At 55.0% G+C, this 15,236-nt stretch overlaps 1 protein-coding gene and 1 long non-coding RNA gene across 2 annotated transcripts; one reads left to right on the forward strand and one right to left on the reverse strand.

The window, feature by feature from the left end:
- Window positions 1-15: 15 nt before the first annotated feature.
- Window positions 16-9,073, forward strand: LOC146426851 (uncharacterized). The gene is made up of 3 exons (XR_014856600.1): window positions 16-94; window positions 6,501-6,638; window positions 8,616-9,073. It is a non-coding gene; the product is annotated as an uncharacterized LOC146426851 (long non-coding RNA).
- On the reverse strand, window positions 7,231-14,109 carry TNNI1 (troponin I1, slow skeletal type). Its single transcript, XM_085082973.1, has 8 exons — window positions 14,003-14,109; window positions 11,575-11,607; window positions 10,739-10,780; window positions 10,079-10,210; window positions 9,902-9,991; window positions 9,269-9,445; window positions 7,914-8,024; window positions 7,231-7,593 (listed from the first exon to the last, which is right to left on the reverse strand). The coding sequence occupies exons 4-7, from the start codon at window positions 10,202-10,204 to the stop codon at window positions 7,917-7,919; spliced, it is 501 nt and encodes a 166-aa protein (XP_084939099.1). The 5' UTR covers window positions 10,205-10,210; window positions 10,739-10,780; window positions 11,575-11,607; window positions 14,003-14,109; the 3' UTR covers window positions 7,231-7,593; window positions 7,914-7,916.
- Window positions 14,110-15,236: the final 1,127 nt, after the last annotated feature.

Below are 15,236 nucleotides of genomic sequence, written 5' to 3' on the forward strand. Positions count from 1 at the left end.
CGTCTCCCAGGGTTTCGGAGACAACTCCCTGCGAAGAACCTGTTCTACCAGCCACAATCCACCAGTCAACAACTCCTGCAGCCCGGCGGAGGAGGTGAATTACCCCGGGCTGAGTGGGAGGAGGTTGGCTCCCGGGGATCCAAAACAGTCATTAAAACACCTCCGGCTGGGTGCAGTCCCGTCCTTTCCACAGAGTATGGGAGGGTCCTCTGCTCCTTCCAGTCCTTTCTAGATATCTTGGATGGAGCTCTCAAGGCCTCTGTATCCTTAGGAGCTTTGCTGCAGCAGTGAGCACTCACAAAGTCTTGGGGGAGGGGGCTGGGGTACGGGCGGATCCAATTTTTGGGTGCTGAAGCCCTGTGCCAGAGAGGAGCTGTGTGCCCAGGCTCATCCCACACCTGGACCCAGCCCATCAAACCCATCCCCCCCTCTGGAGGTGCTCCAAGACCCCCACCTTACACAGGGCAGCCCCTCCTGCCGAGGGCAGGTGTGAAGCCACCGGGGCACTGCCTTTAGTGGGGGAAAGGGAGTTGTCTTACAGGGGAATGGGGGCCCAGACAGCACAGAGCCTGGTCTCAGCCTGGATTTTCCCACAGCATGGCCAGGACCCCAGTGCTCCCACTGTGCAGGCAGCCAGGCACTGTTCCTTGCAGGAAATGTCATCCAGGACCCCTTGAGTACACCCTTTGCTCTCAGTGAGATCCATCCCTGCACAAGCCCGAGGAACTGGTTGTGAGGCTGGGCTGGCCCTGCACGCCTCCAGCCCACAGGGGTGTGGGCCATGACCTGAGCAACGATTTTCATCAAAGGTTCCTGATTAAAATCCCATTTTAAAGAGATAGCCCTCTCAAATGAGCCACCCGCTCTGAGCAGGGCTCACTCTCTGCTCTTCTTTCTTCTTGCAGTAATCGCACATCTTTCAAGTGTTTTCATACATACAGAGAACCCAGTGAATTGTGGCATAAAGAAAAAAATTACTTAAATAACCTTGCAAGCATCCTGCTAATTGCTGACAGACTATATATAGCAGTCCAGCATCAGCAGCTCCTCTAGAGCAATAAAAGCTCTGTGATTAATGCACAGTGAGCACGGCGCTCACAAAACTCATTGCCAAAGGATAGCACTGGAGCACAGGACTTAGCAGGGTTTTCCAAAGGATTAGGCTGAACGTGGCAGTGAAAGAACACCCCCAGCTAGGATCTACACAGCAAAGGAATATAAAACCTCCCAGACTGTGATTCCTCTTGTTATTAAGTTGAAGAAATTCTAGATGGGCATTTAGTGCCTGGGGATTAGGCAGAGGATAAGCCTGGCTGACACTCACCCCCTCGCTAACACTCGCCCCTTCCCGGGGCTTTATTTGCAGCTCAGGAACCTTTGGAGCTTGAAGACAGTTTCCTCTTTATTCAAGATCCCTCAGAGTGTTTCTCCTCCATGAGTTTGCCCCATTTCCCTCAAACCCGGGAAAATGGTCATTACAAAAAGTATCCTTCAGCAGGAAGTTCCCAAATCTGGAAATCTCCTTTAACATGGATGGGTCCTGCTAAGCCATTCGGCAGCACAAAGCATTGACCTCTCATGGCTGGAGCTCTTTGCTGCCATGGAGCTCCTGTTTTCCCTGATGTTCCTCACATCTTTTCATGTCCACCATAATCCCCAGATTTTGCTTCCAAGGAGGCAAAGCCAGCCCAGGGCCCTCATCTCATAGACAAAGTCATGTTGGGCTTTTCCATCTGTGTGTCACTTTATGTCCCTCAGGGCAGGCCCAGCCCTGGGAAGTGTCTGTCTTGTTTCAAACTTCCTTTGCCATTTTATCCCCAAACTCCAAGTGCTGCCAGATATTTCTGAATGTCTGCATCATCAGTCTTTCCCTCTGCTGTGCTGAAACAGGAATTATTAGCAGTTTTTTATCTCACTACTGTTTCCTCTCTGCTGGTTGATTATTTAGCTCTGCTTTGGCTTTCCCTCTTTGCTGTGCTTGACCTAAAGGTCTTTGCTTCTGGAAACCCAGGAAGATGCTTGTCTCCCAGGTCACCCTTATCCACAGGCTCATTGATGCCTTCAGCAAATAACAGTCACTTTGTCAGACCGGATTTCCCTTCACAAAGTTATTTAGGCCACCCTGAGCTCATTACCAAAGCCCAGCCCAAGCTGCAGGTCCCCAGAGCTGAGGGTGATGAAATCAGGCAGAGGGATGAGTCTGTGGGGACAGGGATGCTCAGGGCACCATTCTGATGTTTATCCAGACCCACTCCCTGTTTCAGGTTGTCCCACCTGCTGCTGCAGAATCAATCCCTACTCCAAGCTGTCCCATCTGCTGTTCCAGACCCACAGCCCCGAGGGGAAAGCTCTGTGCTCATGGCTGAGAGAGCAGAGCTGCAGGATGTGCCCTGAGCAGGGAAGCTCCAGGGCCAAACCCTTCCCCGCTGCTCTGCCCAGGGGAACTGCACCTGCCCAAGGAGGAGCCCAGGGCTTCCCCTAGTGTGATCAGCAGAACTCATTAATACCCTCTAAGGAGCTGGACCAGTTTCAACAGGGCTGGTTTTTCCCTTGGGAACAGTGTCCTGTGTCTCATACCAGTTCAGAGCCTGTTTCTTTGGCTACAGGGCAGTGGAGAGCTCCCAGTTTCCACAACTCTGCTGTAATTAGGGCATTTCTCAGCTTCCCAGAGCCCAGCCATGAACCCTCTACCCTTGTGCTGTGCTGGTCCTTCAGCCATGGCTCAGCTCCTCCCTGTCTCCCAAGGCTCATCCCTGCTATTCTGCCATGATGGAGCAGCACTTTCTTCCCAGGTTTCCTGCCTGGGCTGGGACATGGGGCTTCATGGCCAGGAAAAAGGGTTTTCACTCTTGCTTGACTTCATCCTAGCACTGCAGTGGTGCCACAGCTCCCAGTGGTCCCATCAGTGTTTAAAAGCTCTGGGAGGAGCTGGAGGTCTCCCTGCATCCCTGGGATGGTGCTCTGCAGGCCCTGGGATGCTCCAGGACTCTCCTTCCCCCTAAATATATTCAGCTTTTGGGGCGATGTGCACGATGGTACAAAGAGAACTCTGCTGTGAGAGAAAGCCAGGAAGGGTCTGGAATTGGTGTTTGCTCAGAAACTGAACTAAGCCAAATCATGGCCTTTTCTGCAGGAAAGGAATATCCATTGTCTGAACTGCCCGGCACCAGCTACCAGCGGGTTCGTGTTCCTTTAGAATTTAGAGTTTTATTTTTTAAAAAGGACTAATCTTGCTTTGGAAATTCCACCATGGTGCCTCATTCCATTCCCTGCATATTGGCCCTCATCAGATGCCATTCCTGCGATAGTCCAGGTCTAATGATGACAAATGAGGGACATCCCCTGAAAGTGACATCAGCATAAACTTCCTAGGTGATGGACAGAACAGGCCTGGCTCACTGCCAGTAGCTCTGTGACAACTGCACCCTCACAGCACAGGGAGGGACAGAATGCCAGGGTGGTCAGGGCTGGAAGGGACTCTAGGGATCAGCCAGTCCAACCCCCTGCCCAGGCAGGGTCACCTGAAGCAGCTGACGCAGGGACATCCTGGTGGGTTTGGAATGTCTCCAGACAGGGAGACTCCAGGCCATCCTTGGGCAGCTGTTCCAGGGCTTTGCCTTCCTCCATGGAAAGAAGTTCTTCCTCATGTGGAGGTTGAACTTCTTGTTTGAGTTTGTGGCCATTGCTCCTTGTCCTGTCCCTGGGCACCCCTGACTTGGTTGTGATTCCTGAGGAATCCGTGAGCAGTGAGGGACAGGGCTCAGGCCCAGCAAGGGAAGCTGGACAAGAGGGATGTGCCCTGCTCACCCTGAGCCCTGCTCCTTCCTGGGGCTGCAGCACCTGAGCCTGGGAGGCCACGAGGGGAAAATTCCTTCCCAGTTTTTACCACAGGGGACACACAGGACCAGCTGTGATGAGTCAGGGGTGCCAGAGGTTGTGTCATGGCCCTGCCATGGGGCCTGATCCTGCCCCACAGAAGCAAAGGAGTCTCAGGAGATGTTTCACTTTCACCTTGGCGACTGCAGCCTGTGCCACCCCTGTGCAGGGCAAGATGCTGCAGTCACCTTCAGAAGCTGTGGAATAAACTTTACCCCCTCCCAACCCGAGGCTGCCCATCACCACTGACCTTCCTTCCCATCCACCCTTTGCAGCTCCAGCCTCCAGCTGAGCTGCAAACACCCAGCAAATATTTGGGCACAGTTCAGGTGTCTCTGGGCATAACTGGTCAGCAAGGGGGTCACACAACCCCTATAACTTGGAAGGGACAACATTACAAACAACTAGGAAGGATATTTGTGGAAGTCCATACTGTCTTGTTGATTTTTTTCTTCTACTGCCCTATTTAATTTGAAATTTGTGTAATTTAAGATTCTAGTGCTTAGCTTTGCTTTCTTTTGGGGGTCTAGGCTGCAGTGGAGCAAACTGGGGACTGGGCTCTGCTCAGCTCGAGGAGACAGGGCTGACTTCAAGTTCCTTTGGAAAGATACACCGGCTCATTAGTGCCTTCTCCAGCATCAGTCTCTCTCCCTGAGAAGAGCCTTGTGAGTTCCGTATTTGGGCTAAATTTTCAGTTAAAATGTACTGGAGGGTTCCTTTCTAATTCAGTGAGCAGAAACTGAGATTGTTGTCACTTGGGAGGGAAACAACCATGGGACTGCAGAGCTGTGGGGTGGGGGAAGGCAGGTGCATCCCTGGATGAAAGGCTCAGCCTTTCCCTGTGCCAAGGGGAGAGCTGGGATCCCAGCTGGTCCAGGGCCATAGAGGCAGCTCCAGAGCAGTGATGGAGATGAAGATTTGGATCCCAGTCCTCTGATCTGACCAGGAGAGCTCAGAGAAGGCCATTGCATCTTCCCCTGGAAATTCAGTCTCACTAAAGAGCTTTTTCCCCTACATTTTTTCTGTGTTCCTAATAAAACTGAAATCCGTAAAACTTTGTTTTTCCATGACAATGAGTGTGGTTTTCCACCAGAGAGGGATGAAAATGGTGATTGGGGAGCATCATACCTTGAAAACGTAGGGGACCTTGCAAAGGGAAAAGTTTTGCAGGTGGGTTTTTCTCTCTGCACTCAATCTAAAACACAAGGTGGCCCCACAAAGCCACCTGTAGGCTATGACAAGGGCACTGAGACCTTGCTGAGCATACCTGGCTGCCTTTGCTGGGGCTGCAGACCCACCCTGGGGAGCCCTGATGTTTGGCTCTGCAGCAGTTTCGGGTGAACAGGATCTGAGGGCAGGCTGGGCACAGGGACAGCCTGAGTGCCCAGCATTGACCAGGGCCTGGTTCACCCTCTTGCCTTCCATGTCCCTCCCATCCCTCCCCACTCCACAAACTCCACCCCTCTCTTAAAATTACTAAATTAGCATAATTGCACTAAGCTCAGAGCAACTGTTCTCAACCCCTGCTGTGCCATTTTCTGCTTCTGTTCCAGACCTAAAGAAGGCTTTGTTTCCATGAAACCTCTTGCATTTTCCAGCTCTACCAGTCAGTCAGGTCACAGTTATTAAATCTCCCTGCACATCTTTCTTCCTCTGCCAGGATCTGTGTGAGTTCCCTCTGGGGATACACAGAGAGATCCCGGAACGCAGCCTCGGCACCAGAGCTTGGGCCCAGAGCTTGGAGGGGTGAGCTGGTAACCAAAACCTTTTGCCTCCAGTGTGGGGCAGGCTGGCCCATGGCAGATCCTGGGATCTCACCATGCACCATCTCTGGTCACCTCCAGGAGCAGAGACAGCAGTGTTGGCAAAGACAGACACTTCCCAGGGCTGGGCTTGCCTGGAGCCTATCCTGGGGTGCCTGGAATAAGGACAAGGGAGGTCTGGCACCCTGCTAGGCTGCAGCTGCTTGGCCAAATTAAGCTTGAAAAAATAAAAAATGGGTGGAAAAGGCTCTGTGTGCCATGCAACTGCTCCAGTTCTGCAGGAGGTTGCTGAGGGGATGGAGGATCAGGTGGAAGGACAAGGACTGAGCATCCCAAAGACTGAGCCAAGGGAGCAAATGTGCATTTTCCAGCTGGCAGCCTCCGCTGATCTACCCCTGATTTGGGGAAGAGTTTGCATATGAGTTTTGAATCCTCCATGACAGAGCTGCAGGGTGCTGTGGCAGCCTGAGTGCTGGTGGCCAAGCTAGAGAAGTGTCCCCAGCAGTCTACTCCCTCACCTTCTGTGCCCAGGGACAGAGAGCAGCTCCACTCAGTATCCCTGAATTGGCCAAAGGAAGGGATGTGATGCCAGTGGAATTCAGCTGTCTTGGAGCCAAACCCAAACCCACCTCCTGAGGCTTTTCCTTCCCTCCCACTGCCAGCATGAGTCTGCTGTGGGAAGTCCTGCAGGAGCTGTCTGCATGGGGCCACCCTTTCCCATCCCTTCTTTAGGGAATGCAGTGTTTTCCTGGGAAGGTTGGTCTCTCTTGGAGCCTGCATACCTTCTGATGCCGTTTCCTTCCAGCCCTGTCTGGGACCTGCGTTTTGCTCCCAGTTTGTTGCATTTTCTGCACTTTACAGGCTCACTCCAAAGGGATGGAGGGTTCTGCAACACAGCTGGGTGTGGTGTGGGTTTGAATCCGTGGATGCTGCAATTCCTGTGGACATCCTGGGAACATGGACAAGGCACTGCTGCAGCCACCAGGAGCAGCACTCTGCGTATGTGGGCTGAGCTTCTCCTGCAGTGCAGCCAGCCAGGAGACACAATATGCTTTGAATTCTCACTAATTCATCCCTGAGCCCTGTTTGGGAATGAGCTGACACATTCCCAGCTCCTTTCACTGACCAGCTGCAGTTTGAGGGGCTGTGACACAGGAAATGGTTGGGCTGGGAGGAAGCATGGGATGTTTGGCCTGAAATATGGAATCACACCTTGATCTGGGGTAGCCCCAGTTCCCACAGCTCCAACGCCTGTGGTGGGGCAGCTGGTGAAGGAGTTGGTGTCTGGAGCTCTCAGGGTTTTTCCAAAACCAGAGAAGTGGGGCTTGGAGAACAGGCAGCTCTATTCACCAAGCCTGGTGGCTGGGAAGCTGCTGCACCCCTGAGGCCCAGCGAGGATGGCCCTGCATGGGGCCTGGGGGCTCAGCAGAGCTGGTGGGACACAAGGAGCAGCCTGGGGCTGGAAGGGATGAGCCCGAAGCCTGTGTGACCCCAGGGTGTGGTGTCTGAGTGGCAAGCACGAGGATATTGCAGGGTGACCTGTCCCTGCCCCTGGGCAGAGCTCCCCCAGTGATGAGCCCACGCGACCTCGGGCCCGGACACATCCTTTAATACGCGTATGGCTGCACAGGGACATCTCAGAGTGACACATCTCGGGCTGGGCCACGGGGCATGGGGCACAGGGAGGAGCAGCAGCCACCTCCGGGGTCTCTCTGCAGGGTTGGGACTGGAGTGACAGCCCTTGGGGACAGCATGGCCTGTGCAGCTGATGAGGAGGATGCTGTGCAGGAGTGGGGCTGAGGGCAGTGCTGGAAGGAAGAAGCTCAGGCCTCCTTCCCACACCGTTGTCCTCATGTTTCAGCTCGGTGGGAATTCAGGGAAGGGCACAAAGGGACAGAGGAGCAGTGAGGAAAGCCTGGAAGCAGGGATGGGGACGCTCTTCTTCCCGATGCTCCTGTGGGAAAGAAACAGCAGAGGGGCAGAGGAGGTGGCTTTGGCTGCTGCCAGCAGCCTGACGGTGGTGCCAGCGATGGCCACAGGATGAGGGTGGCATGGGCAGCACACCCGAAGGGGACTACCCAGGACAGAAGGACAGGGGTTGGCAGGGATGCCATGGCTGGGAGGTGTGGGACAGACCCACTGTGGGACAGCCAAGTGTGGGGTGGGACATGGGGATGGATGCCTCTTTCTGTCAGCAGTGGGGGCATTCCTGCATCTCCCCAAGCACAGCCCAGGAGGCTGAGGGAGCACGGGGGCAGCAGGACCCAGCCCTACCTCTCACTGGCCCGTAGGGGACTTGGCAGCGTCGAACATCTTCTTCCTCCCCTCCATGCCCGACATGGCCTCCACGTTCTTGCGCCAGTCGCCCACTTCCACAGGGCGTTCCTGCGGGAGGGACAGGGATGGGGGATGAGGGTCCCCTTGGCTGGGGGACACAGCTGCACCCTCACAAAGTTCCTGTCCCTCTGCCATGTGTCCCTAGACAAGGAGCTGGCTGGAGATGTGGCAAACAGCAGCCTGATCTCCACAGGGAGATCTGGATCCATGTGGATCCTCCCCTACCCACAAAGCCTGGCTAAGTTGCATTCATGCACCAGAAGGCACAAAAATCCCAGAAAAATTTATTTAGGAGGAAGAAACCACTTGGGACTTTGGGTGGGGCAAATGTCAGTAAAAACACTTCCTGCATCGCCCTCCCAGCCCACATAAACCCCATAAACCCCACCTCCACCTTCTCTGAGCTTTTGGGAGGCAACTGGGGCTGCTGGCGTGACAGTGATAGCCTGGCAGACACTTCCAGAGCAGACAGGGGAGGTGACAGCAGCTCTGGGTGCATGCCCAGGTGTCTGCTCTGCCAACCCCCAGCATTCATAGATTACAAGCTGTGCCCCAGCAACATCTCATGACATGTAAAACAAGCCCAGATCTATTCTCCACCTGGTGCCCAGGATTGTAAGCACAGTTTTCTGTCCAAAGGGCTGGAAAACAGCTGAACCATCAATGGGGGAACAAAGGAAAAACAGCTGAAAATTGAGATTCTCATCCAATCTACTGAGCTGGGACCAAAGGGTGAAACCCCTCGGTGGGGAGGCCCTGGGGATGAGGCACAGCTCCTGCTGCTGGGGCACCCAGGTAGGTTTGTGCATTGCTGGCACTGAGACTTTCCCCTCTCACACCTCTGCCAAGCTGGTGGGAACTGGGCCATTTATCTCAGGCCAAGGGTGCTTGCTGGGCTGCTCTGTCTTATCTAACCTGGGTCTGGGAGTTCCCTGGGAGTTTTCTGGGTGTGATTGTGCCCAACAGGGGCTCTCCTGGTTCCCTACAAGTTCAAAGACCAAACTCTGCTTGTGCAGCTCAGCAGTGGTGCCAAGGGGCTCAGATGAGAGACCCCCACATGCTCTGGGAGGGCAGAGCACCACGGGTACCTCCCTAAATCTCATGTGTTGCTGTCCACCAGTTGCCTGGCCCAGTCAAACTGGTCCTTTGTGGTCCCATAACATTGTACAAAGGGAATATCCTCACAAGGCTCTTTCCAAGGCTGACAGGGGGTGAAAACAGAGCACCCTGGAGAAGGGCAAGGGAACCCCTAGGAAGTGTGTTCATGTCCAGCCTCCAGAGGAGTCACCCACCTTCTCCGTGTCCTCCTTCTTGACAGACTTCAGGTTGGCCCTGAGATCCATGGACACCTTGTGCTTGGAGCCCAGCAGAGCCCTGAGCATGGCATCAGCTGAGACTCGGACCCTGCGCAGGGGGGGGCGCTTGAACTTCCCTCGGAGATCGAGAACTTTGATTTTCAGATCTTTAATCTGCAGGGGGAGGGGAGAAGGAGGAGTGGGAGGTCACTGCTTGACTTCCTTGCACAAAGAGCCTCTGTGGGAAGCAGGAGGCTTTGCCAGCACTGAGCCCCAGAGGGGTTTGTGCCTCTCTTGCAGGATCACCCCCAGCAAGGCTCTGCCCACCCAGGCTCAGAGCTCAGCCTGCTCAGGTGACAGCTGTACCACAGGAAGCTCTCAGACCCACAAGGGTGACCAGAAGAGCGAGGAACCTCTCTGTGGACCCCAAGGACAGTTTGAGTTCCTTTAGAGTGGGCAGGAATGAACCTTGCTCTGAGTGGTGCCTTCCAAGGCAAACACCAGCCCTGAGATAACCCTTGTGTCTGTCCCACATCCCAGCTCAGCCTGGTCCATGATACATCCCCACCGAGGCCACAGCTGCCACGGGGAGGGAGTTTCCAGAAGGAACCAGCCCGTTCTCCCTCCTACCTCCCGGGTGTTATGGTTGCATTTTGCTTCGATGTCGTATCTCTCCTCATCCACAATTTCCACCTTCTCATGCAGCTCCCTGCACAGGTCCTGTGGGCCAAGGAAAACAGGAGAGTGGTGAGTGAGGCCCCTCCGTGCTCCCAAGGAGCTCCCTCCACCCTCAGGCCTGGGGAATACCTGGAGCTGGCTTAAGGAGAGCCCACTGGTGTGCAGTGGAGTGACCCGCTCAGACAGGTACCGCTCCTTCTCTGCCTGCTTGTCCACAATCTCCTGATCCCACTCCTCCTTGGCTTTGGCCAGCATCAAACTCTGTGAGCACAAGGAAATGGCAGAAGTGTGAATTGAACAGGCTGCTGATTCCCCCCAAGCCACCCACACAACGTCTGTAGGATGGGACAGTCCTGTGTGCCACCCCCTTCCTGATGTCCCCAAACACACTTCAAAGCCTCCTCACAGCTTTGATGTGGGGCCCTGAGGGCAAGCAGGGCTGTGGCACCGGGGGCTGTGGGGGCAGTGGTCCCGCTGGGTGCTGATGTTGGGCAGGGAATGTTTATCCCAAGCCAGAGCCCAGGGAGCTCCCAGGCTTGTTCTGGAGCACAAACAGGGCTGAGGCTTCAGAGCTGAAGGTGTGGGGGTCTCTCCCCTCCTTAGGGAAGGGGAGGTTTGTTTGGACCACAGATCCCACATAAGTGAGAAGAGCGAGGCGGGGTTGGTGCTGCTCCCCGTGGCCCATCCTCGTGCTGTTCACCATCCCTGTCCCGCCGACCATGCACTCAAACGCAGCTCCTTTCCCCCAGCGAGACAAGCCCCAGGGAGTTTCCAGCCCTCAGGACTCACCTTCAACAAGAGTTTGCGTGAGGCTGTGATCTTGGATTTTCTCTAGGGGAAAGGGGAGGGAAAAGAAAACACCCTTTGAAAACAAACTCACTGCAAATGCAGAACAGCACCGAGATCTCTCCCTAACGGAAAGGCACTTACCTCCCTGCAGGCAGGTGAGCAGCCAGGGAGGAGCAGAAAAAAACAAGAGAAGAGAAAAAGGCATCAGGGAACAAGAGTGAAAAAGAGGGGCCAGTCAAGGAAAGCATCTTGTGTGGTTGGAGTTGGTTCTTATTTCTGTATTTTACAGTTGCCACCAGCATGTGAGCCATGTCTGCAGTGATGGTGTCCTCTGGACATGCAGTGGGAGCTCAGGGCCACAGCTCAGAAAGCCAAAATGTCACTCAGGTGTGACAGGTGAGCTGCCACTGAGCCCATTGTGCCACCCCTGCAGTTCAGACACTCTCATTCCTCCACTGCCAGTGCCACTGGGGCATGGTGCTTGGATCCTGCTCAGGTTCACAGTGATGAGACATCCCCATGTCATTGCTCCAGGGAAGATTTGCAGGGAGCTTCTCCCCTCTCTGCTTCCCAGGGAATGTGTTGTATTTGTACAACATGCTACAAAAGAGCCTCACAGCAAATCCAGAGGTGCTGCCCACCCTCAGAGCCACATTTGGGGATCTAGTAAAGCTCCAAGGTTTGAATTGGGACATTGAAAGGGTGAACAATTTGTTTTTAAAGGCAGTTTTTGCAAGGGGAATGGCACAGAGGTCTGGGGCAGGGCAGTTGATTGTCCCTAAAGGGACAAGTGCAGCCGGGCGAGGGTTTATGGGATCCGAAGGGACTCGAGCTACTCACGGCTCTGGCATCGCGGCGTGTGCTGTTCCCTGCCAAAGAAAGGGAATGAAGCTGAAACAAAGGTGCAAATCCCAACTGCACACAAGCCCAGAGGGCAGCGAGGGAGCGATGCCGAGGTGCTGTGCTGCCCCGTGCTGTCGGCAGAGGGAAGCAGCTCCGCAGCCTCCATCCCGCCATGGAACACAGGATGAGCCTTCTGGCTCCGGGGAAACTTGACTGCATTTCGGGCAAGCTGCAGCGTGCCACCAGCCAGCCCTGCAGGACTCTGGCTCCTGCTCCTCGGGGCTTTTCCCAGGCTCCCAGCTGCTCCTCCACCGGCTGCATCGCCCGCCCCAGCTCGAGGCATGGGATGGAGGCTGGAAATCTCAGGAGAAATGGGGGTGCCTCGGGGGTCCCTGCGCTGTGTCGGCTCGGGGAGTCCTGTCCTGCAGCTCCCATGGGTAACAGCGGGGATGGGAGAGCCAAAACCCATCTGGGGAGTGCTGGAGCAAAGGGCAGCACTCTGCTCTGGAGCCAGGCTGGGAGAACTAGGAATGTCCAGCCTGGAGAAGGATCCAGGGAGACCTGAGAGCCCTTTCCAGTGCCTAAAGGGGCTCCAGGAGAGCTGGAGAGGGACTTAGGAGGAGGATCAGAAGTGCCAGGACAACGGGGAATGGCTTCCCACTGCCAGAGGGCAGAGTTAGATGGGATGTTGGGAAGGAATTCCTCCCTGTGAGGGTGGGGAGGCCCTGGCACAGATTGCCCAGAGAAGCTGTGGTTATCCCTGGATGCCTGGAAGTGTTCGAGGCCAGGCTGAGTGGGACTTGGAGCAACCTGGGATAGTGGAAGGTGTCCCTGCCCATGGCAGGAGGTGGAACAGCAGCCACATTCCGGCTGAAACTCTCGGGGTTTCCTATTTTACATTTGCCTGGTGATCCCAAGCCCTGGCAGCTGCTCTGACCCTGCTGACCTCTCCCGTGCTGAACAGCTGGGGCACCCTGTGAGCCTGAGCAGCAAAAAATGTAGGGGGAAATACCAGTCCTTTTAAACTGGTTTTCTTCAAGTAGTGTTTCCCAGGCATGGGTTTAGTCCTTTTCCTTAGGAAATGGCCAAGCTGGGATTTTTTTTACTTGATCCACTTGCATCCCCAAAATTTGGAAACAGCTTTAGACCCCAAAGATTCCTGCTGGGGGAAATGAAAAAGAGCAATTCTGGTTTCAAACAGCTGCTCCCAGATTTGCATGGAGCCTGCGCCAAGCAAATCTTAGGGCACCTCCTGGCTCTGTCCCCTTGTCCCAGTTCCCTCTTTGTGCCCCTGCAGCCCAGCCAGAGCCATTTCCTGAACAAATGGAGTTGGGGGGGAGGGGCAGGGAGGGAGGGAGGGAGGGAGGGAGGGAATGCCATAGAATCCCAGAAGCAATCATCTCACCCAGAGCCTCCCAGATCCCTGGATTTACAAGGAAAAATCCCAAGGACAAGAATTTCTTTGTCCTCAAAGCCACATCAGACAGATCCTGTTTCCTGCCTTTGTGGAGGTTTCTGGTGCTGTGACAAACATCCCAGAGAACACCAGGCAGCACTGGTGCCTTGAGCAGGTCAGGACCCAGCTGTTGCCCCCCAGTTCATTTTGAAGGTGGCAGAGGAGCCTTGTCAGCCCTGGAGCTGACAAGGGCTGGGCGCAGCCTCAGCGTCTCCATTGTTCCCTGCTGGAGCAGAGCTCGGCGTTCCTCGGGGTGGGATCCACACACACCTCGAGTTCACGACCTCTACCAAGGTCAGTCAACTTTTAAGGCCAAATAGTTCTAAATTGGCTTCCCAGATGGCAGCTGGGACTTGGCTCTGCCAGTGAGACTCCCCAGCAATCCCCAGTGCCAAGACTTTTGAACTCCAGCTGGATCTGGAGCATCCACAAGAGACTTGACTCACTGATGGGGAAGAGAGGATCTGGATAAGCTAGATCTGCACTATTTGTACTGTCCCAGCTGTGAAAAGCTTAAAAAGCTTATTGAACCACTGGATCATGAAAATCCTTGAAAGAAATAAACCCATAAACCCAAACACAGTCAATCCTGACATCCTCCCCCATCCCAGGAGGCTGGAGAGAAACCATGAGTGCTCTCCCAGCTACCATGACTCCACAAACTGCTCCTGCCCTGAACCTCACACCAGTGAGCCAGGCTGGGACACTCAGGCAAGTGCTGCCCAAACAGTCCTGCTTGCCAGTTTTTGGGGAAAAACAGGCAAATATCAGCTCCAAAGTCTTTGTCCCCATTGCAGCCTCACCAATCCTCTCTCCAAGAGCAGAGGAATGTCTGATCCAACTCAGAGAGGGGGAAAAATTCAGGCAAATTCACCGTGCTCTGTCACGGGTGGGTGCCGGGGATCTCATGCCTGTGTCACCACCAGCACACCCGGGGGGGACATGGGGCAGTGGCAGTGCCTTACCTGGCTGTGCAGGAGGGAGGTGACGCCTGGCCTCGGGACAGCCGCGCTCTGCCGGGGCTGTGGCTGAGGGGGGGTATTGAATCCCAGCCCTGCCTGCAAGTGGTCAGTAAAAATAGCACAAATCCCCTCCTCTGCAGGCATCTGCTGCAAGCCCTGGGAGTGCTGGGACTGCTGCTCACACCTGGGGCACTGCCTGGAACACAGGGACACACACAGGTGTGCATGTGTCACTGCACTCATGTTCCAGTGCACCCACAAACCCCCTTTGGTTCCAAGAATTCCAGAGCTATTTGCATGGGAATCATCCAGAGTGGTTTGGATGGGAAGGGACCTTAAAGATCACCCAGTGCCATCCCCTGCCATGGGCAGGGAGACCTACCACTATCCCAGGTTGCTCCAAGCCCTGTCCAACCTGGCCCTGGACACTTCTAGAGATCCAGGGGCAGCCACAGCTTCTCTGGGCACCCTGTGCCAGGGCCTCCCCACCCTCACAGCCAAGAAGTTCTTCCCAATATCCCAATATCTAACCCTACCCTCTGGCAGCTGAAGCCATTCCCCCTTGTTCTGTCACTCCAGATCCTTGTCCCAAGTCCCTCTCCAGCTCTCCTGGAGCCTCTTTGGGCACTGGACTCCCCTAGCTCTGGCAGTACCTGCTGACATGAGGGTTGTTGGCTCAGGCTGACCAGTGCTGGTGATGCCATTGGGATACAGTGAATCCTCCTGGCACCTCTGCCTTGCTCCTCTCCAGTGTGCTGTGCTCTGTGCTCCAGAGATGCTGGAAAAGGCAGGGCAGGGGAGCTGCTGCCGCGCTGACCCCTGCACGATGGGGCACACACAGGGCAGTGCTGGCCAAGGGGCCTCCTGAGAGCCACCAGAGCCATCAGCGCAGGAGAATGAACCCCACCAGGCCAGGCCATGTCATGTCACTGAAGGGTGATGGAGTAAACCAGCAAAGGTGGAGTCACACTTCAGGCCAGGTGGGGTTGGGACCAAGGAGGGCGTGGTCCCCTCTTTAAGGAGAAGGACCAGCCCCACTCACCCAGCACAGCCTGGGATGCCTAAGCAGCTTCCAGCCTCTCACAAGCCCTGAGGTTTTCCCCATGAAATTCCTGAAAAACGGTGAAAAGGCTGCTGTTTGTCCTCACTGCTCCCCACAAAGCCCCTGCCCAGTGTCCCTTTGCGTGGCAAGGACTGCAGGACAGGCAACACCTGTTCCCTGGGATATTTTTAGGGA

Source organism: Lichenostomus cassidix, chromosome 26, assembly GCF_008360975.1.
Source record: "Lichenostomus cassidix isolate B80296 chromosome 26, HeHo_3.0, whole genome shotgun sequence".
NCBI lineage: Eukaryota > Metazoa > Chordata > Aves > Passeriformes > Meliphagidae > Lichenostomus > Lichenostomus cassidix.

Excerpts from the sequence above, each read along its gene's own strand:
- TNNI1 (XM_085082973.1), bottom strand. The coding sequence starts at position 10,204 with ATGCTGGCCAAAGCCAAGGAGGAGTGGGATCAGGAGATTGTGGACAAG. Across the intron at positions 9,992-10,078 it reads TCTCCTTAAGCCAGCTCCAG|GACCTGTGCAGGGAGCTGCA; the intron begins GTATTCCCCAGG and ends CTTGGCCCACAG. Across the intron at positions 8,025-9,268 it reads AGAAGGAGGACACGGAGAAG|GAACGCCCTGTGGAAGTGGG; the intron begins GTGGGTGACTCC and ends TCCCTCCCGCAG.